This window comes from Ambystoma mexicanum, chromosome 4q (genome assembly GCF_040938575.1).
Source record: "Ambystoma mexicanum isolate Mex_15411 chromosome 4q, UKY_AmexF1_1, whole genome shotgun sequence".
In the NCBI taxonomy this organism is placed as follows: Eukaryota; Metazoa; Chordata; class Amphibia; order Caudata; family Ambystomatidae; genus Ambystoma; species Ambystoma mexicanum.
The window spans coordinates 974,166,814-974,194,324 of record NC_090928.1 but is presented as its reverse complement, the minus strand read 5'-3'; the positions used below and the strand labels follow the sequence as shown (position 1 = coordinate 974,194,324).

General features: G+C 46.8%; 1 protein-coding gene across 1 annotated transcript in view; it reads right to left on the bottom strand.

The window, feature by feature from the left end:
- Nucleotides 1–722: 722 nt before the first annotated feature.
- The window catches only part of PPP2R5A (protein phosphatase 2 regulatory subunit B'alpha), a 1,092,153-nt gene continuing 1,065,364 nt past the window's right edge, over nucleotides 723–27,511 (bottom strand). The window contains exon 13 of the mRNA XM_069608529.1: nucleotides 723–2,911. Coding sequence (XP_069464630.1) covers nucleotides 2,776–2,911 — 136 coding nt within the window. The 3' untranslated portion in view covers nucleotides 723–2,775. The remainder of the gene's footprint in view (nucleotides 2,912–27,511) is intronic.

Below are 27,511 nucleotides of genomic sequence, written 5' to 3'. Positions count from 1 at the left end.
AGAAATGCTCGAGAGATCACTGCCACATATGTTCTTATAGTATTCCAGTTATTACTTTTAAAATTATTTTGTTTGAGAAACATTGGCTTCCTAACTTTAAGAATGGATTCTCAAAGTGCCTAAAACATATTTGTTAAAATAAAATACTTTAAAATGCATATTAAGATCAAATTAACCAAAAGAAAGCCCAGTGCAACCTGTAAAACACTTTGTCTGGAGTATTCAAGCAATGCCATAACGTACCTTTCCTATTAGCAACTTCTACTCCTCGACAGTTGAAACAAAAATGAACATATGTAAAACAGGTAGAATTGGTAGCACTGTCAAAAGCATTGATACAACTTAATTGCTTTCATTAAATCCGGCTGCCATCTTATTATAATCTTCTATTTTGGAGGATGTGGGGGCAAATAAAGCCCCAAAAACATCTTGCATGTTTATTAAAATATATTCTAGGCTGCTAAGAGGTATGTTGCTTCAAAATAATGCAAGCAAAGTAACCAAAAATCATGTTTGAAAATGGCCTCTTCTCAGGGATTCAGCCTAGATATATCCTGCCATGCATGAAAATGTACTGTAACTTATGCCACGCAAAAATAATGTACCAATGCTTAGATCACATGTGTTACAAGTAAATATGTAAACTATATATTTATTTTTCAAAATAATTGATCAAAAATTATTGTTACCACTTACTCCACAAAACTGATTAACAGTGCAAATACAAACATAAAGACTTTATTGAATGCTGCTCAATCCCCCAGGTGATGATCTTTCATTACAAAACGGATTCCCACACAAACTGCAAGTAAAGAGATTGGAATGGTACTCTGATAACAAACATTTCAGAAATACTTGATCAAGTAAAACATACAAGACTTCTATAGTAAACTTTTCCGGTTTTATATTTAAGAAACATACTGCATTTCCATTACATAAAACAAGGATTTCATCAACTAGAGTCTGACAATGGGGTATATACAGCAATCATTTTACAGCAGACATCTAGTAACGTTCTGTTTTTGTATCAGCACACTTATTTCTCACCTTTTTTCATCTTTCAGAAGAACAATGAGGTACAGTAGCAGGGTAATTAATGTGCCATTAATGTGCCTTTTTGGTTCTTCACAACCTCAGACCTGTATGAATGGCACCGTAATACCAGTTACAAATACGTTATTGTCTTTAGATCATGGATATTTTTGTTTTTAAAAGAAACATTAAATGAAATTTAAAAATATATATTTTCTCATTGAATATACGATTCTAGTATGAAAAATAGAACACTGTAAGAGGGTCCAAGAAAGAAAAGAATTAAGTGGTTGAAAACCTCTCCTACTTTTCTCCGTTTAATGTCTTTTCATTTTTAAAATACATGTGAAATATCAAAGGTTGCAGGATCCAGCATGAACCCACATTTTCTAGAATTATTCCCAAACCTATAGTAGCAACAAAGGAATGGCCAAAATACAAATGTAACACCATTTTATATGTCTCTACCATTTTTAAGTATTTCAAAATGTAACAAATACGTTTGATGGCAAAGTGCATGGTTCAGCCATTCAGGCATTACTTGTAAAAATAGATAATTGGTCACATTTTGTTTTTCAAAGGAATTATTAAGATTTAAGAGTTGTGCACCTCTGCAAACCATTTAAAGACAGGATGTGTTCGACGTAAATGGCAGTAAAGGACGCTTTAAACTTTTTAAAAATTAAAATGTGAATGTGTAAAAGTTTTATTCTAATACAGCCCCAATGGTTAGGGCAAGCAAAGCCTATAACTGTCCATTTCAAAGAACTGACTATTATTAATCTAGTATTCTGAAAATATATCAGTTGAAGTACTTGGAAAGCAGAAAAATTCATTTTCAGAACGAAAGCTTTAAGTGTAATGCTTAGCTGCCAATGTATAGAATAGGGTTGAGAGCAAGAAATTTCGGTAAACCTAACAAAGTCTTACATTTTTAATACTTAAAAACAATAGGAGCCAGGCAATGTCATCACATTAGCATACAATAGCAATGCGTCAATGTCTTTCCTTATTATTTTAAGAATACTTTTAAAGCAAAAACATCCAAAAATACAGTGCATGTTAAAAGGTAAAAAAATATACTCAGCTAGCAAGTGAGCATAGCGGAAAACATTTCTACTATGCATACCAACGGTTTTATAACAAAGGAGTTTGTAAAGTCTTCACCTTCCACTGTATTTACCTTTCACTCCTGAGTTGCTGAAATAAAGGTACAAATACCTATAATGCCGATGAAGTGGGTAATGCAAAACTGTGGGTGTTTAACTGATGGGGTGACACAAAAGTACCTTAGTTTTAATTTAGGAAGTACTGTAGAGCTAAACGCCCTTTTATTCTAAACCAAGGTCTGCAGCAGTGTGAAAAGCACATGTAAAATGAGAAACAATGTACATAGCTAACTACTACACCTATGTGCAACACAATCAAAAAAAAAAAACGAATTCAAGTCATTATTCTCACCACTCCCATAATTATCTCACTCATTTCATGGATGATAAAATTCATTCATTTCTGTGAAACTTTAAGTGACACAATAAATCAATGATTAGACAAGTTTACAATAAGTGGCCAAGATGTAACATTCAGCTAGTTCAAGTCCACAAAGATTTACAGTTTGCCAAAAAAAGTTGGCCTTTTACATTTTTATATCATACTGATGAGGTTTCGGTTTTGTACTTTACATATTTTAAAAAATTGTGTACAAAATGATGCCTTATAAAGCAGAGGTTGCTGTCATTTGTTTTATTTGGCAATTGTATTTTTCTGTGCATTTTGCACATTGTGGTGAAACTTCTGCTTTTCCGCCAAGGCTTTTTTCAGCTTTAAATCGTCCAACTTTCGCCATAATTCTTCACGCTCCAATTCTTTTTTTCTTTCTCTGTAAAATAAAATGCATATAAATGAGCATTAAGGAAACAGTGCAAGACATTCCAGTGAAGTTGTTACACAGCGAGATCACATTACGAAATCAAAAAAACTAAATTTACACAGTGAACCAGTTTGGAAATCAACCTAGTACAATGTTTAGCTTAAGGTATATATACCTGCCAATATCTAGAAATTGCAGGGGTTAAAACTATATCCCCGAGTAAAATGAGTGGAGATCAATGTTAGCTGAACACAAACTGTAAATCTGTACTGTAAAAGCAAGGCTTACTTTCCTAAATATTATACAGATGACCACAGGGGATCTAGTCCTTAAAAAAAGCATTTGCTTCACTCAGGCTTATTAACTCGGGCTAGCAAGCTATTACGAACCAGTTCTGCCACCTGCCAAGGCCATAAACACATCTGCATTACGCAAATGGCGTTTTTAAAAATATATATATATTCATGCAAAGATGCTGCAAACCAAGTGTCCTTTACTGAAAGGAAAACAATTCTGACAAAATATAGGGTCACTATGGAAACACTATTAGAGCAGCGAGTGGGCTGGAGGATCGATGGATCAGTATAGTGGGGTAAATTTAGGAATCTGTGTAGAAGTCGGGTAAGTTAAGACTGTAGCAAGGGTAAAAAGATTCTGTGCAAGTGAAGGGTTCACGGGAAAGCAGCATTCAGCTGCCATGGAATGTGGGCTATTATGGTCAGATTGAATGGAGGCTAGCACATGGGCAACAGGCTGGTACTGGAAGCAAGACCATGCAGAGCAACAGAGGTTCGAATCTCGGATCCGCGCTTAGAAACCGAATCCCAATATGAAGCGCGTTATAAAAAGAAAACAATAAGATCAAATAAATAAAACGTACGATTGGCTGTATCCTGCATGCCAGGTGTCAATTATGAATATATTTGAAAAAGGGGTGACCCAGCAACTATTTGTTGCATATTCTGTATAGACCGCCAGAACATTATCTTTCCTTCACTTCACGACTACTGCCAGGCTCCTGTAGAGAAATACAAGTCCTGAAGACCACAAGGTCCAAGAGCCCACTAGTGAAATATGAGGGCTTTTGCACCATTTTGTTTAATATGTTAATGTTAAAGGACATTTGTACCATGCACTATCACCACCGGAGTGGTCCCCTGGCGCTCTGGCGGCTCTGAAAGAGGAGGGTGGGGTTGGGGGTTGAGTTAGTGTGTCGAAGCAAGAAAAGTGCAAGAGAGCAGTGATGTGCTGTTGGCGGCCTCAGCCTGGTGGGTCCATTGGCTGGGCCTGGGGTGTTTGCGGCCAGTAGTCGTGTACTGTTGTGCGAGTCTATGTGTGTTTTTGTTTTGTTGTTGCAATGTAGTGAAGTTTGTGTGGTTTGTTGTGCTGTAGGTTTTGGTTGTGTTTTGGTTTGGAGTTTGAGGGGTGTATGCAGAAAGGGAAATTGTTAGTGGGGTTGGTTAGTTTGCATCTCTGTCCTGAATTGAGGTGCTCTTCTTGCGTAGTCTTCATTGATGCGCCTCTGTCCTGATCTGGGTCTGACTGGCAAACAAGGTTCCTTACTCCTCTCGCCCCCACCTCTATGTTGATTGGAAGTTCCTCTTGCTTTGGTGATGTAGGGTGTTATCGCGTCAGTCGTCTGTTTGTTGTTTGTCTTGTTCATCCTTCTTCTACTTGCTTGTGTTAGGGTGTTAGGTTGTTTGATGTTGCTGCTTCTAACGTTGGGTTGGATTGCTGTGGTGGCCAGTTGTCAGCGAGGTATGGAGTTAGGTAGAGGGATTTGTTTCTTCTCTCAGTGTTTCGATGTGTTCCGGTCTGTGGGGGTCCGTTCCATAGCTGTCGTTCTTAGTTGCTTTTCTGGAGTGTCTGTTCTTTCTTCTCTTCGTCTTTTCCTTGCAATGGGTCGTTTGCGCGGCATTATAAGATTTGAGAGTTGTTTAGTCTTTGTTTGGTGACGTCTAGTTGGTCCTGCTTTGGTCTTGTGGTGTAGTGTGTAGAATAATCAGGATTCTCAAATATGAGTAGTTTTAAGGGTTTGAGTCCCAATCTCAGACAAAAGAAAATGTAGGCTCTGGAAAGATTAAAGATAAAATGTCAATCTAGTTCAGAATTGCAACCTACGTATCGTGAAACTAGATGGGTCGATATCTACTTAATTTCATTGGGAGTTGTACTTCATCCATAAATAAACGTAACCGCCCACAAAAAAGTATGGTATGGAAATACACTAACAATTGGGAAATAATAAAATATAACAACCTATAAGTGACTGTAAGAAGCCATTGATGACAAAGTCACCACAAAATCCAGTTGGTTTTGAGGCCAATGTAGGGTACTGTGACATAAGCAAAAGAGGTGAGAAGGTTCCTCCATACCATTGTTCTTCGCCTGCCAAGCCATTACAGAAAGGGGCAAGACCATATGCAAATCAGGCTTTGTCCCACCCCAAAAGGGTCAGTTCAGCACAAACTAACAGGTCACTTCCTTTCTGCACGAGACCACAAGCATCCCCAGACATGTTTTGGCCTCGTTGGCCCTTTCATTGTGGGATGAAACAATGGGTTTTTCTCTGTTGCAATTTCAACGCGAAAACTCATCATTGTTTGTAGAGGGGTTAAAAAAATGTATAGATGGGGTGTGGGTGTTCGTGGATAGTTAAATAATTAAAGGGGATGAGGGTTAGGGGGGAATCCCGCCAAAAAGAAAAAAAAAAAAAAACGAGTTTTCACGTTGAAATATCAACAGAGAAAAACCCATTGTTTCATCCCGTGATGAAATGACATCGAACCCTGCATAGATGGGAGAAAGACGACCAGAAGTAGCCTGCCGCTCCAGCAAATGGATGAGTTCCTGAGCTTCTATTGAAGACCAAGGTCACACACCGTAAGGTGAGCAGCCCAACACTTTAATGAGTGCATTACTAGTCAGTTGGGGCCAAGGTTGCTAAAGCAGCGCTGCCTCACAGGGCGCACCACAGGAGCGCCTGGGAAATCTCAAAGAATTGTAAAAGGTCTGAGCCCATTGACCCTGAAATTGCAACTGGTGTGAGTCGTACGTAACCGGGGATCTGGTATCACCAAGATGCAGAAGTCCATGAGGCCTAGTAGATTTCGAACAGTGGAGACCGGAAGAAGATGTTGCGAAGCAAAAACATGGCCAATGTGAAGGATTTGTACCACCAAATACCACAGGAGAGAAGGCCCTGCTCAGGAAGGTGAACAAAACTGCACAGAGGGTCTGGGATGGCAACACATGAGACTTCTTGAAGTTGAGGGAGAAGCCCAATAGGTTGTACATATGGTGCAGATGTGGCACTGCCTGGTCTGGGCAGAGAGTTCACACAAGGCAGTCATCCAGGTAGGGGGCGACTTAAATGCTTTCCCTCCTGAGGCGAACTGCTACTGCTGTCAGCATCTTGGTGAAGACCTGGGATGCCAAAGAAAGGCTGAATGGTAGGACCCTGAATTGGTAAGGGGAGGTCTCTACTACACATCTCAGGTACCTCCCAGTGCTTGTGATGGATTGCTACATGGAAGTAGGCATGCTGGAGATCTAGGGATAACAAGTCCTGTAGTTAAAGTACCTGTTGGATTTGTGTTGACAATCTTGAACTTGTCCTTGTGCTGGTACAGGTTCACAAGTCTCGGATCCAGGATGTGCCCCGTTATCCTCCTGAACCTGAAAGTAAAGAGTGCCAGGGCCTGCCTTACTCTGCATGGGGCACTAGCTCTATGGCGTCTTTCATTAAAAGCTGACAGGCCTCCTCCATCAGGAAAGAGACATGGGCACTGGGGGGCTGCAGGGCGGGAGGGCCTTGAGCAAAAGGGAGGCAATAATCCCGAGTTACAACCTTTAAAGCCCAAGCATCGGAAGTGATCTGACAACACTTTTCAACAAAAAGGGAAATTCTCCCTGCGACTTGGTTTGAATGACGAAAGACCTCAGAGGATTTTCCCCCCCGTGTGTCATTGTGGGTACTGCCAAGGTCACAAATACCTCCTTTCTGTGCTCCATGACCACTGCTGTGGTGGGAGCGCAGTGTAGATGCCGGATGCCGCTTGACCTAGAACACGGTGGGCGTAGGAGGTGAAGGGTCATAAACCTTGATCCCAAGGAGCTCAGGTGGAGGGCTGTTGAACCACAAGACCTAAGGATTTGGTTCTGGCTCACCCAGAGAAGGGCATTTCCAGCAGCTTCGATTGGAAATCTGGGGTAAATCCAAAGGATTGCATCCCAGAGTACCTCAACACCAACCCTGTGCCCCACATTCGGCCCAACTCTAAAATCTGGCATGCAGCTTCCTTGCTGTCCTCCACAAAGGCTTTGATGCCTTCTATCTGCTAAGTTGGGAAATTCTCTGCCACCTCACTCCAGAGGCAAAACGAGAATTTGGCCAATCTCTGCATTAATCACAGAGAGCAAGACTGCCTGAAGCAGACACTTTGAGCCCCCCAAAAGGCCAATTGATGTCCATGTGCAGCAGGCGGACGGGGTTGCCCATGCTCAGAAGGGGGATGGGGGGAGAAGGGGGGATGCCCATGTTAAATGACTTACCTCTCAATAATGTTTTTTATAATGGATGTTCATCCCATAGATTCATAACCTATTATTTCCTATCCACAGTGCAGCTGTTCTTTGGAAACGTTTCAGTTGGTAGAAGGAGCAGGGTGGATCTGTGCCAGAGAGGTCGTTGGGGAAAGTATAGGTCAAGGCGCTGCACCCTGTGACCTCCGTTCCACCCTTTTTTCCTAGCACTCTGATGCTGAGGGGGTGCAGAACCATTGCTGTACTGGCTATCTGCCAAGAGGGTCAGGTAGGGAGGGCGATGTGGAATCCATAGGATGATTATTCCAGAGAGTTAAGTAATTTGTTCTTCTAATGGATTCCCTCCTCCCACGAATTCATCATCTATGAGACTTTCAAAGCAGTACGGAAATCTGGTGGAGAGCAAGGACACCACCTAAAACAAAAAAACTGGAGAACCGCGCTACCAAAATGGGCAGCTAGGCCTGAACGGGAATCCAGGCAGTAACGAATATGTGCAGACACGCCCACGTTGAAAGTGTAACCATCTTGAATTTGTCCTTGCGCAGGAAGAAATGCAACATCCTCAGATCCAGAATGGGACAGAAACCCCAGTCTTTCTTTGGCAACAGAAAATAGGTGGAATACCAACTGTGACGAATCAAGGGTATTCGTCCCTTCTCTCCAAGGGGGAGACTCCCCTTTTGAGGATAGAGAGGTGAGCCTGCTCCGAAAAAAAAACTTCAGTAGGATTCTGGGCAAGTGGGACCTCACTGGTAAAGACTCCCCTTAGGGGACAAGGACTCCTGTTCTAGTGAGGAACTCCCTAGACCATCCACCATGGTAGCATATATGGGACTATCAGATTTGAAGAACATTATAAGATCCAGAGACGTGCTTGAAGACAAAACTAAAATACCCCATCATGACCAACGAGGAGGGCATGCAGAGGACGTGCAAAGCAGGGGAAGCCCCCCCGATGATGTGACACCTGGGAGAGGTGGAGCTGAGGAGAATCGCGGTTTTTGGAAAAGTTCCAAGCAGCAGAGGGAAAGGCTGGAGACCAAGCGTTTGAGTACAAGGGCCCCATGGAGAAGGGGATCCCTAGCCTGGTAGTGCGTGACCACAACGACTTAAACGCCAAAACCACCCAGCTGGGGAGTCCACGAGACACCCTACAACCTGCATCCAGACCTGGTCACAACGAGAGAGAGGGAGGGAGGAGGGTGGGACACCAACAAGCAGGAGCATGAAACCCAGAGCACAGGGAGAGAACCTGAACGAGTGCCGAACCCGATAGCCTTCACCTGCAGATACAGAGGTAACGCAGTAAACATAAGAACCGGGAGGTCGCTGGGGCATCATCGTTCAGCACGAGAACCCCATCCTAGTGCAACTGACGAGAAACTAAATATAAAGCCATTTAAGTGGAACTGTGGTACTGTGAAAAAGATGAGCTTGAAAGAGAAGGTATTAAGAACTGGGCACAAACACCCTGGGAAGAGGGGAACTGATCCCATGGTTTAAGAAATCTAGAGTGGACGATATCAGAGAGAGACCTATCCAAATATGAATGCGAAGTGAAATCAAGAGAACCAGATAATTGGAGAGATCAGCTAACTGAGCAACACCAGTTGAGGGGGAAGGTCAAGTCACTACAAAGGATACCCAACCTAAAAAGGACTGGGTTACAAGAAGCATAGGCATATAACATAGCATTAAAGTACAATAGAGAGTGATACAAATAACTGTGCAACAGCTGTCCCAAGAGGGGAGCCTAAGCCCAAGTGCATAGTAACATAATTACAAGAGCTTGTACAGAAGGTGGCAAGAAACTATTTGCAGATATCTTACTGAAGAGAACTTTTGACTGAAGAGACTTTGCCTAAGGGAGGGGAGATCTTCTCCTAGTATAATTTAAGTCAGTTAAAGTAGTGGTAGGGTCAGTTGGAACTAGTTTTGGACCATAAACATTTATTTTGGCCATTCTGACAACCACCTTTATTTATACAGACTTTGGTAACCCTGTAGCAATCTTTACTATTTTAATAAACACCAGTAAAAATGTCCTTTAAGTGTCCGCCTATTTTATTTATATAGTGTAAAACAGACAGCCCGGAGGCATAGGCGCACTAAACAGGACAAAAGAATCAACATGAAATGATAAAGACAGCTAGCCTAGGAGGCAGGAAAGCTAGCAAAACAACCGTTTTTAGCCCTTGTTTGAAGATGGGAAATGATGCAGATGCTCTCAGGTCAGGCGGAAGTGCATTCCAGATTCTGGGGGCTGCATGTGGGTAGGACCCCTGCACCACAAATGCAAGTTTGATCTGTGGGGTTGCTAGAAGGAAAGTGTTAGATCGCAGTGTTCTACAAGCTGGTAACCACGAAATGCAGTTGGAAAGGTTACTTCGGCCCTTGTCCATACAGGAATTGATGTGTGACGCAGTATACGCAAAACAGAATCCTGCTACTCACCAGGAGCCAATGCAAGGTCTTCTAGCTGCATAGACACGGTCTGTTCTATGTAGCCCTTCCACAATGCGCACAGCATCCTTCTGGATGATCTGGAGCCGAGCGAGCTCCTTCTTGGCGATACGAAACAAGAGACTGGACCAGTACTACAACTAGGCCCCTTATAACGGCACGTGCGATGGTAGTACTGTTGGTAGCATTAAGAAAGGGATGAAGCTGGGCAAACTTTCAGGTGTTATGATGTACCGGAAACAAGGCTGTGACCTGGTCTTTCACGGAAAGGTCTTGATCCAGATTAACTCCCAGAGTTTTCACCTTGGACTGGGTCTTGATGGTACAACCTGCAACATTGAACTTCCTGTATTTAGGGCTTAGCTTCAGTAGCTGTGGGGTGGTCCCCACAACCATGAGCTCAGTTTTAGAGTTGTTAAGTGCAAGCTTATTAGCTCACATCAAAGTTTGGATCAGAACGTAGGTACGATTGACAGTGTCGGAGCCCAAAGCGTAGTCCCCAGAGAGCGGAACAAGGCAGTGTGTGTCATCCGCATAATTGGCATATATTATGCCGGCTGCATCCAACTGATCGAATAATGGGAGTGTAAAGATTTCAAATAGTGTTGGTGACACACATGAGCCTTGTTGGACACCACAAGTAACCAAGCGCAAGAACTCCTCTGCCATGGACTCCTGAAAGAAGACTGTAGCCTTACGTCTGAAAGAAATTACTTTACCCAACTTGCAGCTGATGTGCAGACGTATGCTGTATCACCTAATCTGCTGCCAGTATGTAGTGATCAACAAGATCAAACGCGGCAGACAGATCCAGTAGCGTAAGCATAGCTGTATTTGTTGGTTTTTAAGTCAAGAAGGGTTGACTCTGTGCAGTGGGCACATCGAAAACCCAGATTGTTTCTTTCCCAAAATATTGTGGTGATCCAGGAACTCCTCAATTTGTAGCTGAGCCACCTTATGTAGAATTTTTAAGAGATGGGGGACATTTGTGATTTGTCGATAATTACCCGGTATACTAGCATCCGGAATTAATGTATATATAGTTTTTTTAATCAGTGGGGATATCCAAGCATGCTTTATATCCGCAGGGACAGAGTTTTCCCTGATGCATTTATGAATTTGGTGATCCGAGGGACCAACTGCGGGGCGCATGATTTGATTGTGAGGGCTGGGCATGTGTCTCCCTTGCAATTCGTAGGCTTTCATTTCTCCATGACTACAGCCAGGTACTGCTTGCTAATGGGCTGGAACTCAAATCTAGTACATTTAATATTGGTACTTGAGATGCTGAATCCACAGCGGCTGTCGTTCTCATCCCATATTTTGTACCTTGTTGATCATGGCGTCTTGGATAGACCATATAGTATCTTTAGTAACCTGTGAATGGCGCGGCGATAGGTCCTCCAGTTCTTGAAGGATACTAAATTGTATAATTGTTTTTTTAGAACGTGCTCATTTCCAGCTTGCCTATGCCGCCGACTGTTGGCCTGCAACACATAGTATTTTGACCCTTTGTGGGTGCGTTTGCTTAATATTTCTCGATTGGCTGTGTTTTTCCCCTGGTTTGTGCTCCCCTGCCCCCTCTCTCCCTCCGTGGCCTTCCTGGTTGATCCCCTCCCTTGCACCCAGCCCACCCTTCACCCTGATTGGCACACTCCCTAAACCCCCCTCATTACCAACGTTACCAGGAAAGCCCCACGGCTAAGGACGCCCAGGGCAAAGGGCAGCTCCCACTGTAGTGGCTCCTGTTGTGTCCGCGGGGGACGCCACTTGCTAGTCCCTCAGGTAGGTCCCTCTTGCCTCCCTGCCTACCCACCCCATCCCACCTTCAGGCAACTTACTCAGTGGCGCGTTTCTTCCACTGCTGTTTTAATATGAACTGCATTGTGAAAATTAGGCCTTTTCTCCGCTACTTAGGATTCTCAAACTTGGTGTGTTCTCACCTATATTTAACATGTGCATTCTGTGAACTCTTTAATCCTGAGCATTGTCTGTCCCACTGCTCTACTGCCTGCCTCTTACTGTCTTGTCCGTTTACTCTAGTGTCCTTCGCTAGTGTCTCCCCCTCTCCTCTCCCACCTACTCTATGGTGTTCTCCGTCTCTCCTATCATCTCCAACTGCTTCTCTATTGACTATCCTGCTCTCCTCACTAAATATGGTAGGAAGAAGTTTAAAAAGGACATCCTGGTCTCCAACCCAGGCATCCCCATCGCTGACACCTACACCAGTGCCTCTTTCAAGGAAACTCTCACTGACATCCTCCGTGTTGTGCCTTCCCCAGATCTATGGACTCTTAATATGGTCGCTGTGCTCTCTTTCTCCTGTTCTCCCATTAATGGTGGCACCCGTTGGGATGCCCTCCTGACCTACCTCCATTCCTCTAAAGTGATCATTAATGTCTACTCTAACGGGACCATCTTGGTCCAAGGCCCTCAGTCCAACCTCCACCCCTTTGATAAACGCTTGCCGCGCCTTATCAACTTCCTTTATTCTCCTGCTGTCCACTCTCCCCTTTCCATGACTACCTTGCCTCCCCCTTCTGCCTCTTCCTTGGCTACCTTGCCTTCCCCTTCCCTCTATGCCCCCTCTCGGGCTCCTTCTACACCTCCGCAGGGCATACCTCTGATCTGTACCCCTCCCCGGAAGGCCTTCAAGGATGGCAACCTTCTCCATATTGCCACCCTAAACTCTTGCTCTGCTGTCAAACACTCCTCTGACATCTGCCGCCTTCTAGAGGAACTCGACCTCGACGTCCTCTGTCTCACCGAGACATGGTTCATGGCCAGCTCTGTCACAAGCTTTGATACGCTCCTACCCGATGGCTACAAGATCCTCTCCGCGCCCAGGTCCAACCGCTCTGGTGGGGGTGTAGCCCTGATCTTCCCCGAGTGGATTCCTGCCTCTGTCACTCCTACGCAGGCCTACTCCTCTTTTGAATGCCTCGTCTGCAGGCTCTCTCTCTCCCCTAGCCATTCCTTTACTGTGGCTACTATCTATCGGCCACCTGGTCAGATTTCCTCCTTCCTCTCCGAGTGGGCGGACCTCTCTTCCTCACTCCTGGCCTCAACCACTCAACTCCTCCTCCTTGGAGAATTCAGCATCCACCTGGATGCCTCCTGTCCTCCCTCTGGACTCTTTCACGACTTCTGCAACTCTCTCTCACTCACTCACTATTTCCCCCTCTGGCCCGACTCACTCTGCAGGGCACACTCTGGATGTTCTGATCTCCTCAGACCTCCCCCCCTTTGTTCCTCTCACCAATCCTCTCTGCTGGAGTGATCACATTCTCCTCTCCTCCCACCTTACCATCCCTATCCCTCAGGCCAAGCCACTTTTATCACTGCCACCCACCTTCTCGGGTCATCTGACCCATGAAGTGTGCGTCAGCTGAGGCTTTTGCGCCACCTTCTCACCCCCCCGCACCCCTTTGGCTGACTCCCACCCTGACACAGCCCTCTCCACACACTCCACTCTGCTATATCTGATACTATTGATATCCTGGCCCCTGTCATGAGAATCTGCCTAAAGCCCAAAGCCAAGTGCAACTCCTGGTACGACTCAGACCTAGTCACCGATAAACGCAAGTGCAGGGTGGCTTGGAGGAAATGGCATGCTTCATGTGCATCCTCTGACAAACTGGCCTGTCGCCTGCTGCAAAGGCAATACCGGCTCTCTGTCCTAACCAAGAAGAGAGCTCTTATCCAAGCCCGTATCTCTGCGGCATCTAACAACTTGTCTGAACTCTTAAAAATCTGCAAGGAACTGGCCAATCCTGCCGCAGTCTCTACCTCTCCTGTCCCTTACCAGGCCCTCTGCACGGCACTGGCTTCTCACTTCATCTCTAAAACCCAGGACACTGACATCCTGTCCTCACTCTCCTCCTACCTCCTCCCTCCCCCTACTTCCTGCGTTTCCTCTGGACCCTCTGCAGCCACCCCTCCTCCCTCCTTTTCTGTCTTTCCCCTGTTCTCCTCTGACTAGGTTTCTAGACAAGTTTGATCTATGAAAGTCTCATTGAAACAGGTTCACCCCTGCTCCTCCAAAACCATCAAGGACTACATCGACTCCCTGGCTCCTACCCTGGCTGATGTCTATAATCACTCCTTTGCCACTGGAGTCTTCCCATCCCTCCTGAAGCACTCCCTTGTCCACCCTCTTCTTAAGAAAGCCTCTGCCGACCCCTCCTGCCCGGCCAACTATCGCCCAATCTCCATCACTCCCTTCCTGGGCAAGCTCCTGGAGAAACTGGCCATCTCCCAGCTCAATCTCCACACCAAATCTGTTGGTTGTCTTCATGACATCAGTCTGGCTTCAGAGCTGCCACAGCACGGAAACTGCTCTCCTGAACATCCATGAAGACCTGCTCTCCAACCTTGACTCAAACACCTCCTGCGTCCTCATCTTGCTTGATCTCTCTTCCGCCTTTGACACCATCATTCATGCCATCCTGCTCAACTGTCTCCGTGATAACCTGGGTATCACTGGTCAGGCTCTGGTATGGCTGACTGACTTCTTCTCTGACCAACCTTCCCAGGTCCAGCTTCTCTACGCTATCTTTTTCTCTACCTGTGGTGTCCCCAAGGGGTCTAACCTCTCGCCTTGGCTGTTCAACCAATACCTGGCACTCCTTGCCCACCGCATCGCCACTCTCTGTCCCAACTTTCAGTGCTATGCGGACAACACAGCTCATTTTCAGGCTGCCCTCGCCATCCTCCTCTCCTTCCCTCATCTCTGTCTGCCATCCAGGAATGGTGTGCCGCCAATGATCTCTGCCTTAATGCCAGTAAAACTGAGATTCTCCTCTTCGGCACACCCGCTCCCTCCTTCCCTGTAGCTCTCTGGCCTGCCTCTCTTGGCCCTCTTCCTGCTCCCACCTGCAAGGCTAAAAACCTCTGGGTCATCTTCGACTCCACACTCTCCTTCTCTCCTCACATCTCAGACGTCTCTAAGAAGACACGCTACCAGCTGCACCTCCTCAGAGGTATTCTTCCCTTCCTCTCCTTCCTCCAGAAGCTCACCGTCTCCAGAGCACTGGTTCTCTCTAGGCTGGAATAATGCAAGAGCCTTTTCTAAATCTGCCTGCTTCTACTCTGCAACTTATCCAAAACAGGACTGCGAGACTTGCCTCAAGCCCAGGGATCGTATCTCTCCAGGACTGAAATCTCTGCACTGGCTCCCAGTGGCTGTGAGGATTAAGTTAAAAACTCTCTGCATCGTCCACAAGGCCTTCTGGGGCCTGGGTCCTTGTTAGGGAGAATTCTCATTCTATGGCTAATTTCCCTTACCTATAGACTCCCCCAGCAGCTTTGCTGGATTTGAAGGGTTTGTTTTTTTCTCCTGCTAAGAGTGAGACTCTTTTTCCCACTCTTAGACATTTTTGCTATTTTTGTTCCAGGCTATTTTTGTGTTTAATGTCTATGGGGATTTTCTCACCCCCATAGGAACCATCTTTATTCACATGTGTTTCACAGCACCCACCGTGCAGTGACACAGGGGTGTTGTAGCGACTCCCAAACAGACTCCATACCCTGGGACTGACTACTGTCTCCCAGAGCATGTAAAGTCCCCATTGACTTTACTGGTCAATTTATATGAACTTAACCAGTACAACCCATCTTACTATGGAGGTACTGGAAGGGGTTAATAGTTCATTTTCAAGAGGGTACCGTACAGTCCCTCTCTCTAAAGTTTCTGGCTAGTGGCAGTGGTTACTACCATAAATATTCGACCGCAAATATTTTCCTATGGGATTTTCCCATTGTTCGAGGCTACAACATTTTCTGACAGCCACTAACATACCACCGGTTTATTTTTATACTAACTTTACTCCGGTAGGTTTTATTTGCCAGAACTTTAATATAAATTCTTTCTCGTGTCTTTCTTTAAACTCCTAACCCAGGTCGGGTATCCTTTGTTCGTCCTTTTGGCTGGCTTCTGCTAAGAAGCCCTCCTTTCAGCGCCTCAGCAACCCATGTTGCACTCTATCCTAATAGACTGGAGGGTCTCCTGCCAAGGATGACCACTCCACTGAGTGAATGACAGCTAGGCTGTATGAATGGGGCTCTTTTTGCATAAAAGCAGGGTCCTGAAGACTGGAAGAGCAAGACGTCGCCACTGGAACTAAGAAGCCGAAGAGGAGAGAAGCCAAAGACATCTGCAACTGAACCACCGGTGAAGCCCTGCTGCAGCGTCTCACCACTTTTCTCCACACGACGAGAGAAGATCTTCATCTGCAAGAGCCTTCTTCCCTTGAGCTGGTGGGGCCAACCAGTTTGCCAATTGCCTTCTAGACCTGCCTTGGTCGAATCACCAGTACCCCGTACTCTGAGGCCGGATAGCCAGGCACCAGTCCACCCGGACCGCGATTTAAAGGAGCGTACCTTTTATTCGTAGGGCAACACCGCGGCTGGTTTCATCCCTGGGTAGTGCAGTAACTCGAACCTTCCACCACGACGAGAGCCTCTCTTCCTCTGCTGGATCCCCCGAACTGCAGGAACTACCAGGAACAACCGCCACCGCAGGAGCCACTTCTTCATTTTAAAAGTACATTGTTCCGCCAGGCCACCCTTTCTTCGCGGTAGCACTAAAGGTGTTTTAAATCCTTTACCTACCTGTTGGGTTGGCCACCCCTCTCTCTTTACATTGTCTTCTACCTTCTGCATCCACCTTTTCAAAATCGTTAACCAAAGACTTGACTGCAGCTACGGGAACATTTTGCTCCTGGGCCCTTGCCCTGTACCACTGACTCTGGCACAGGCCTACTGACTCTGGCTACATTTGTTAAAACTGCCTTCTTTAGATTGATTCTCACCGAGAACTGTGTTGGTGCACCTACTTCTTATAACTACCCTTTTCTTCCTTTTCTAAACCTTGAGAAATGCCATTTTGCTCAGTTTTCATTTAAGTATTTCCTATACTGATGCACGGTCTTGCTTAAAAATTGGTTCACAAACTTATGGGAAGTGTTGCTAGGGTGTGTAAGAAGTTATTTCTACATAACATGTGCTTTCCCTCCCTTATGAGAAATTGCAGAGTACTCCTTGTGTGTAGTTTTCACTGTGCCGTTTCACTCTGGTTCACTTGGTCTACAATTTAACTAGGGAGTGTGTATATTTTACTTCGATTTACTTTAACTTGCTTGATGACTGTGATAAATATGTTTTACTACATACATTACTTTTTAATGCAAAGCTTTGGTCAGTGTTTCCATGTGCCATAGCATAGTAGGCCTATTGTGCAAACCCTGAATACTGCTCATCTCCCTCTTGAGATAAGTATGACTGCTCAGCCACAGCTACCAACTAAATCTTTGTGGTACAGACTGATACCAAAGGGGATTTATTGCTCTCACCTGTAGTCCTAATCTTCTGTAGTGCTCCCTAAGGGAACTGCACAGGATTCTGCCTAACAGTCCTCAATACCTTCAGCTCTCTCTTCCTAAATATCTTCCTTCCCGAGCTCTTCGCTCATCCGCCTCCAACTCCCTCAGGTTCAGTCGCTTCTCCAAGCAACGAGTTGGTGGTAGATCTCCTTCGGCTGGTGCCTCCCTCTGGAACACCTCCCACCCCCCTTTAAACTTGAGGCGAACCATCTCCGGTTTCAGAAGCACCTCAGAACTTTTCTCTTTGCTTCTGCCTTTTCTCCTCCTCTCCTCTGCTGACCTCCCGGCTGAAACCTGAACTACACTGGCTTCCTTGACACCCTCTGATCTCGGGCCCAGGTCCCTCCCCTGCCAGCGTCTCACACCTACACTGCCCCCCTGGTAAACCCTGCACTTGGGATCCGTTTCTGTATTCCTACAATCCTCCTACCAGCCCCTGACACCGGATGTCCGCACTTCCCTTGCACTTGCCACTTCCGTAGGCGATTTATAAATGCCGTATCATATCATATATAATATAATAACGAAGAGGTTTCTAAACACGGACCTGGGATTCGTACTTGTGATGCTCTGCGTCGTCTTGCTTCCAAGACAAGCATGTTGCCACTGAGCTATACTACCGGTGTTAGTTGCCTAGAACTGGGGGTTGCTCTGGAAATTCTCTGGTCGTAAAAGCACTTTTTGGCATTTAAAAAAATTGCTTTGGTGTGCGCTTTAGCTGCTATAGAGTAAGTATTTTTGTCTTCAATGAAGTATGTTTTTTTTCCATTGTTTTAGGGCTTTGGTCATGTTATTTTTCAGGGTATGGATATAAGTAGAATACCATTTTTTATTAGGCTGGATTCTCGACAAGTGTGATTTCATCGGGGCCAAGCGATTGACGCCATTCTCAAGAGTGTTGGAATATGCCGCAGCCAGCACATTGGAAGTTTTCAAGTTTGGTAGGTTGTTGATCATAGTTGAAATAAAAGGACACATAGCAGCAGGGGTCAGTTTACGAAGATTCCTGTAGGAAATCGAACCCTTTTCTGGTCTATTTTTGAGATAAATGGGTGTCAAAAGATTCCATTCCAAAAGATAGTGATCAGACCAGGGACAAGGATTGCAGCCTAAATTGTCTAGAGCGAGGTTCTGAGTGAGAACCCAATCCAGTATCCTTCCTTTGTCATGGCTAGGTGATGTAATATGCTGAACAAAACTCATGTTAAGTAGTGTAGTTTTAACTAATAGGGATTGGGTGTCTGACTCGTCCGCGTAACCGAGATTAAAATTTATCAGGATGAGAATTCTCGATTTTAGTTTGAGACTAGTTAGTATCAGGTTGCATAGATTGAGCAGGAAAATCAGGCATACTGTAAGGTCTGTAGATGAGAAAGATGTGCAGTGTCGCATTGGGATTCATTTAAAGCTCTGCCCATATTACTTCACAGTCTGATACAGCGATATTCTCTACTTTCCCAGATCTGCAAGGATATGCCATAAATCAAAGCCACACCTCCGCCTTTCCCGTTCAATCTATCGAGTTTTTCCTTCGGACACTGCAAGCATCAATGCGGGACAAGAGGCATTGTGCAGCCAGGATTCCGTAATTGCACACAAATCAACTTTGTGCGTACCGATATGGTCGTGTACCTCGGTGGAATGTTTAATGAGTGACCTTGTATTAAGTAGCATACATTTTAACTTTCTACCATACTCCGCTGCAGGAGATTTTTTCCTGAATAAGGTACCCGTGCAGGCAGTGTCCTGGGTTATCGGGTTAGCGACTGAGGTATGAGCACAGACTGTCCTCATGGTTGTTACCCACTTCCTCCAGAACCATTCCCACATTAGCCGATAATGCTGGCTCCGCTGAGGTGTCAGCATAGTCTGGAGGCATCTGTGGTGTATTTACTTGCAGTAATCGGTCCGGAGCTAGGTTAATGCCCCCGAGCAAATCCTGTTAATTGCCACATCCTGTAGCATGGTTAGTGAAGGGTGGAATAAGAGGATAAGTAGCTGTGAGCATGGGGGAGGGAGGGGAGATATATTTTGACTACCAATTATGCAGCTAAATCATTGGAGCTTGTGCCCCCGGCTGAATGTCTTGCAAAATGACCTGTCCTGCAGGCATCAAGCCCCTTCTTAGTTATTTCTGGAGAATATCTGCCACAGTGCTACTTCGACAAGGAGAGGCATGGGCAGACACAATGTATTTCGCGATAGCGAGATGCCAATATGCCGCGACACGTCACAAACCGACTTCGCTGATGCCCCGGCGGTGGGAATATGAACTACAGAAGGTATGGGTAATGTGGTTCAAATAGGCTGATGTGGAACTAGCAATAAAAGAGGAAGTGCTCGAGAAGTAAAAGGGCACTCGTTCCACAAAGCAAGGTAAATGGTCGATTACTTTCTACTGCAATACGTTTTCAGTGAAAAATAGCATAGTTTAGGAGATTCAAATCCAAGTGCTCCAATACTCATGACAGGAAAAATACTAGGATTACGTTTTTTGGAAGATTACACACACATTTTGCCAAAATACTTAGTATTCAGTTCTTGAAAATCACACACACAAATTATAAATGACATTCTCACGAACTCACAAAGCAGCGTGTAGTGCTATTGTCCGAGGGAGCACTTCCTAATGTGCTCCAAGAGAATTAGCCAATCAGTTCACAAGAAACATGCACGCAAACCAAAGAAACAAAACTACTTCTGACCCGCCACACAACCCTTCTCTCATTCCGAGTGCGGTACCAGCCCTATCGCACTCTTCTAGAGAAGCCAACGGACCTCCTCAAAGAGGATGGGATCCGGAGGCAAGGTGCTGGTGTAAGGGCTGTAGTTCGGAGGATGCTTCATGAAAGTGAGACAGTAATGCTGTTGAATGACCTGTAAGGCCCAAGCATTGGACGTGGTGAATGAGGCAAGGGTTGTGTGGCGGGTCAGAAGTCGTTTGTTTCTTTGCATTTTCAAGAACTGCCTCCCCCCACAGGTGAACTGTGGCGGAAATACTAACGGAGGTTTCGCTCCATGCGGTACTGAGGGGATGGTGGTTGCAGCCACGCCCCTCTGGGTGCACTTTTACCTCTGCCTATCAGGAAGTGCCTACCCTGTAGTCTTCCCGGGGGGCCTGGCCTCTACCCCACAGGGCATAGGAGCCTCAGGGGCGAAAAGCCCAGCCTCTAGAATAAGATGTGGAGGGCTAGTGCACAGCTAGGCCAAGCGACTTTGCCAGGGTCACAATGCCTAAAATATCTGGAGGGCGTCATCAGCTTTCGCCCAAAACAGGGTTTGGCCATCAAAAAGCAAGTTTAACCTGGACATCATGCACAAAGCCACACGTCCTCATCCAAGAGTAGCACCTAAGCACTGCACTTGAGGACATGGACCTGCCCACACAGTCAGCTGTTCTCCAGTCCCTACTGCAGAATCTGGCGAGAAGCTTCATGCCATCTGTTACCATAGACAGGAAGCCGTCCCTCATGTCGCCTTCAGGGATATACTCAGCTACATTTGCTACAGCGGACCACAGGCCGAAAGAATTTTACCATTATGCAAAAAGTGCTTAATGCAGAAAAGGCGAGGCTGCCCGACGCAAGCATCTTCTTCCCCCAAGCGTCTAGTCTAATTTTCCCAGTAAGGTTGGAAAGGTAGAAGACTTCACATTTGCCATCGCGGCCTGCTAAACCGAGCTCTCTAGGAAGGAACGGTTAGAAGAGGCACAGCAATGCTTACTTGCCAGCTCCCTGTTAACCGCAGATACGGAAGCGTGCTTCTCCCGTACCAACATATGTTAATTTGAGTAGGCATGGGGGCCTCTACTGTCACATTAAAGGGTAGTAGCGTTTATTTCAAATGAATTAGTGTTTATTTGAAGTAAATGTTTGGCCTGGATGGAGCAGAGAGTCCCAGGGTATCTGACACCTTCGCCATCAGTCTCCCTCTTCTCTGGTGAACAAAGGTTCAAAGCTGAAGGGTATCTGGTCCTCTTCCTGATCATTGATGTCACACATCTTAGACAATTAGGGTATAAGAGGAAGAGGAAAGTATTCCTGAGGTTCTTCAGTGCCCATGGCAACGTCGAGGACGAAGTCGGGAACGGAGACAAGATCTCAACGCCCAAAGAGGCATGGCCAAGACGTGGGAAGAACTCCCACCGACCCCTCCAAGGCTGGATTGACACGCCCCCACAATCCTGCGTGTCGTGCTCCTCGCCCAAGCAGGTTAAACAAATCTGGTGCTGATACAAAATCGACATCTGCCGTTCGCGCACAGTCTGCCCCCCTGAGGCCTTTGCAGAGTTGTGCATGGTGACACATTCGAACATTCATACGGGGGGGTTCCTGAAGGGAACAGTGTGCGCAGTATAAACGAGGTCATGGGCTGCGTCACCTCAGTATATTGGCACAAATGTCATTACAAGTAGAGGCATTGTAATGACCCCCCCTGCGCCCCTAGTGGCTATTGCCGCCCTATAATAAATATATTCAAGGGTGCGGGTGTGGTGCTTACTGAAGGTTTCCCTCAGCGTTGCTGCTCCAGACTTGGCCCCTCCCGCCTGCTCACCGGATCATCAAAATCCACTGGGCTGCCCGCAAGGGTGAAGCCCATGGGAGTTAATGGCACTTACTGAAGGTTTCCCGCAGTGTTACTGATCCAGACTGGTCCCCCACCCTTCCCCCATCTCCCCAGATTATCAAAACCTGCTGTTCTACCCGTGAGGCAGAAGCCCAGGCGAGTCCAGGGCACAGGTGTTTTAGGCTGCTGGGGGTTCGAGCAGCTGTAAATTGGACTTTGGTCTTCTTCCCGGACCTGACTCGGTGCCAACTTTTATGGAATGTACTCTCGACTCAGACTCAGCTTGTTTTTTTGAATTGCCGGTAATTCACTCTTTGGTGGATGTTTGGGGTTGCCTTGGTCACCCAATCAAGTAGCAGCCTGTTCATTGTGGCCGCATAATTGTAAAATCGAATAAAAACACTTTGATGGGAAATATTAAGAACAAGTAGAATGAACGTATTAGGGGACTAGGTGATTAGCGGGCAGGGTGGCTCGGACAAAGCGCTCCGTGAGCCATCAGGCGTTCCCCCCCCCTTATCCACCTACCCACTTAGTCCATATCCCTGCAAGTGAGGGCTTGCAACAAGCGTTGACCCCTACTGGAGGCATGTGTGTGGGAGTCTGCCTTCAAAAATGCGATTCACTAAGCTGCTAACTTTTCCTCTCGGCTGTGAGGGTTTTAACTTTGACTCAACTTTGAGTCCCAAGCCTTGTTTTTATTTATCACCTACAATGTATTCGTCCCAATGTCGAAGCACAAAGCGATTAAATCCCCCTCCGCCAATGAGCCTACCCCTATATGACATTGAGCCAAACAATCTTGCCACGAAAGGCATTGGTGTGGAACGGGCAAAGCACAAGAGGGACAGAAACGTTCCCATCAAACAAGGAACTATGTGGCGATGGACAATGTGATGTTGGAAAGTATTAGCACTTCACCAATAGGCAAAAGGATTGTTCCTCTCATCTTTTTTAAAAAGCCACTGACTCATGCTGAAATGTGGGAGAAAGGAACTGTGCTTTAAATGCTGTAAATGTTCCACGTCCCGCTACCTCTGTTGTTGGAGGTGGGCAAGATCCTGCTGGGTTATGAGTTACCAACCACCTCCTGCCCCCCGCCAACCCGTGCAGAGCTAGGGTAGAGTTAGGTTGTACCTATTGAGTGTAATCTATTATCTGGTGCTGGTGACACTATGACTTGTAAGGGAATAGTTTCTTACCTGTAACTCCATTTCTCCAGCATTGGTATCTTTCATGGATTCACATGCTTAGAATATTCCCCGTCGTCAGGCTGGGAGTCCCCGGTACATTATATAGACCCTTTCCCGTAGGAAAACTTTTTCGACGCTTATGCGTCCTATCCACCTCGTTTTGTATCATGCGTGCCCGCACCGTCAGGACGTCATGATATAAATACAAGACCCGCCCCCGCGCTCCCTCAGATTTCGGCCCCCAAAGTAGTGGAGGAACCGGTTTGCATGTTCAGGGGAGGCAGGTGGGCGCATGTGAATCCATGAAAGATACCAATGCTGGAGAAATGGAGTTACAGGTAAGAAACTATTCCCTTCTCCAGCATTGGATCTTTCATGGATTCACATGCTTAGAATAGATTACATAGCAGTACCACCCCCAAGGAGGAGGCGTGCATGCAAACCCATATACTTTCTTCGCAGAGCCCGTTCCCTATGATCATGTATACATCAGTAATCGTTACCATAGGAAAACGAACCACATACAGTCATAAATTCCACAGGATGCAACCCCTCAGCCGGGGCTTACCTTATTGGAATAGGTGTCGAAGCACCGCCTGTCCCATCCGGGTATCTTCGGCATGTTGCTGCGACAGGCAGTAATGGCGGGTAAAGGTGTGTGTAGCCGCCCAGGTAGCCGCCATGCAGATGTCCCCCAGAGGGACTCCGGCCCACAGTGCCGTCGACGATGCCGCTGCTCTAGTTGAATGAGCTCTTGGCCGTCGTAGAAGAGGCTTCCCTGCCCTGGAATGGCAGTACAAAATGGTAGATGACACCCATCTTGACAGCCCTTGCTTCGAAATGGCTTTTCCTCTAGCACCCAAACCATAGGCCACGAACAGCTGTCTCGTTTCTCTGAACTGTTGCGTACGATGAAGATAAAACTTGAGAGCCCTTTTTACATCCAATGTGTGTAGCATGTGCTCCGCTCCCGAGCATGGCTCCGGAAAAAACGTAGGCAACACAATAGAGTAGTGTTTATGGAACACCGAAGGAGCTTTTGGTATGAACTGTGGGTTGGTGGCTAGGACTAACTTGTTCTTGAAAAATCGTAAGTATGGTGGGTCTACCATTAGAGCCTGAACTTCTGAAATACGTCGGGCTGAAGTGATGGCCACCAGGAAGGCCAATTTCCACGACAAAAACTTTAGAGACGATGATGACATTGGCTCAAAAGGAGGCTTCATAAGGGATGTTAAGACCAGATTGAGGCTCCACTCCGGCGGAAATTTCTTCTCTGGAGGGAAACTCCGAAAGAGGCCTTTAAGGAAGTGCTTAATCAGGCGGTCGCTGAACAATGGTGCCGAATGCCGTTGACGAGTAAACCTGGAAATGGCTGCTAGGTGTACTTTTATCGACGATACCGACAGGCCCTTTTGAGCTAAGAACAGCAAGCATGGAAGGAGCTGTTCCGGCTTAATCGATTGCGGGGCCAAACCTGGTTGATCCTCACACCATTGACAGAAACTTTTCCATTTGTACGCGTAAGAGGCGTTTGTGGAAGGTGCTCTTGCCGCTTGCAGGATACGCCGACAGTCCTCCGGAATCTTTAGCCGACCAAATTCGGCGAAGTCAGGAGCCAGGCCGTCAACTTGAGGCTGTCTGGGTCGTGATGCCAAACGACACACTCCTGTCGAGATCGAAGGTCGGGGGTCTTCTGGAATCTCATCGGTTCCGCCACCGCTAGGTGTAGCAGGTCTGAAAACCACACCTGTCTGGCCCAGTACGGGGCCACCAGAATTACCCGACATGGGTACCTGAGGATCCATTGCAACGTCCTCCGGACAAGGGGAAATGGAGGGAATGCGTACAGGAATTTGTTCGTCCATGGGAAGGAGAACGCATCCCCCAGTGAGCCCTGCTGAGGCCATCTGCTTGCGTACTGATGGCATTTCCTGTTCTTCGTCGCAAACAAGTCTATGGAAGGGTGTCCCCATTTCTTGAAGACTTGTTGTAGTTGTTGGTCGTTCAGCACCCATTCGTGAACTTCGTTCATTTCTCTGCTGAGGGCATCGGCTTCCACGTTTCTCACGCCTGGTAGGTGGAACGCTAAGATTTGAATGTTGTGTTGCAGGGCCCAATGCCAGATTTTCTGTGCCTCCGTCGATAGGGACCTGGAACGTGTCCCTCCTTGTTTTCTCAAGTAGAACATCGTAGTGGTGTTGTCCGTCATGACACGCACCACCGAGTCCCTCAGTTGAGGAAGAAAAGATTTCAGAGCCCATCGCACTGCTCTCAGTTCTAGCAGGTTGATATGCAGGGAGGACTCCTGCAACGACCACTGGCCTTGTACCTGTAACGTATCCAGATGAGCTCCCCATCCGCTCAGCGATGCATCCGTCACCACCGTCTTTTGGAACTCTGGTTCCAGTAGAGGCATTCCTTTCGTTAGATGAGTAGACACTCTCCACCAGCAGAGTGCTTGAATTAGTTGTTCGTCGACGACCAGTCTGTCGGACCAGCGACCTCGGCTCTGCGCCCAACGGTCCGCTAGAAATTCCTGGCAAGGTCTCAAACAGACGGCAGTTGTTTATCAACGGAATGCAGGACGACATGGTCCCTAGCAGGGACATGTACTTGCGCACTGAAACCTTGGTACCGCCTCTCCATTCCGACGCCTTGCTTTGAAGTTTCTGAATTCTTTCGCTGGATGGTCTCACCAGGCTTGTGTGTGTATGAAACTCCGCTCCTAGAAAGGCCAAGGTCCTCGAAGGCTCTATGGAGGACTTGTTGAAGTTTATTGCGAAGCCCAGTTCCTGTAAGAGGGACATTGTGGCTCGTAGACTGTCTCGTGTTTGTTCCTTGGACGAACCTCTGACCAGCCAGTCGTCCAGATATGGATAGACATGGTGACCATCCGTCCTTAAATGGGCCGCTATAGGGGCCAAGCACTTGGTGAACGTCCTGGGGGAGGACTTCAGCCCGAACGGGAGGACCTTGAACTGAAAATGCTTTCTCCCGACGACGAATCTTAAATATCTCCTGTGTCGTGGGCGTATTGGGATGTGAAAATAAGCATCTTGAAGGTCTAGTGATGATAGATAATCCATGGGTTGCACCGACCTGATAACCTCTTGGAGCTTTAGCATTTTGAATTTTAGGCTCTTTAGCCACTTGTTGAGTACCCTCAGGTCGAGAATGGGCCTCCATTTGCCGTTTGGCTTCTTGACAACAAAGAACCTGGAATAAACTCCTTGTCCTTCCTGTGCCACAGGAACTTTCTCTACCGCCCCTTTTCGCAACATATCGCCGCCTCTTGTCGTAGGATTCGGGGGTGGGGCTGTGTCGAGAATAAAGGAGGAAGACGCGGAGGCTTGTCTTTGAATTGTAGCGCATGACCCATGCGAATCGTGTCTAGAACCCATCGATCTGTGGTGATGCATTTCCATCGGTCGAAGTGATGAGAGACTCGACCCCCCAGGACGTTCCGAAGGCCGTCATTGGTTGCTGGTTTGCTTGTTCTTCGTTGACGACGGACCCGAGCCTCGCCGCCTGGAGGCTTGATAGTCCCTGCTTCTACGTGCCGACTGCGATGCTCGTCTGAACCCTTGTGAAGAGTACGAGGGCCTGTTAAATCCACGGTCCCTCGAGGCTCCAAAGCGGGAGCTTCCAGAAGCACCCCTGAAGGGGCGAAAAGAGCGAAAGTGTCTACCCGTTTGAAGGGCGCCGAGGGACCTAGCAGTATCCGTTTCTTCTTTCATCCCTTTCAACGCTTCATCAACCTTTTCGCCAAACAGGTGTTCCCCTTCGCATGGCATGTCAAGGACTTTGTAATGGACTTCAGGACGGAAAGTAGTACATTTGAGCCACGCTTGTCGACGAAGCACTACTCCATGGTTGATTTGTTTGAAGCCAGACTCTGCTAGGTCAACTGCGATATTAATAGCGTGGTTCGAGGCCTCTTCGCCATCCCGCACCAGTAACATAGCTGCTTTCCGGTGTTCGTCTGGCAGGTGTTCTAGGATAGGGGCTAGTTTGTGCCACATTTCTCTATCATATCGTGACACGATCGCTAAGGAATTGGCTGCTCTTACTGTCGTCGCTCCGACCAGAGCACCTTCTTTCCAAAGGCGTCCTGCCTCCTAGCCTCGCTTTCCGGTGGCGTTGAACATTTTTGCTGGACCCTGGCCTTCCTAGCCGCTGCCACCACCGATTCAGACAGAGGCTGTGATGTTAGACATTTTGGAGTGGACTCCGGAGCTTTAAACTTTTTCTCGATCCGTCCCTTTATGGCTGGCTCCGAGAACGGATGGCGCATCGTCTTGAGACCTTCTTGCCACACGTGGTCCAAGATTGGGATGGCAAATACCGATTTTCTCCTTTGACCCATATGGTCAAAAAGGAAACAGTCTTTCTTCTGCTCCTCAGGAATCAAGCCGAACTCGGAACAAGCTTTTCCCATCATTGCATGGAAGGCT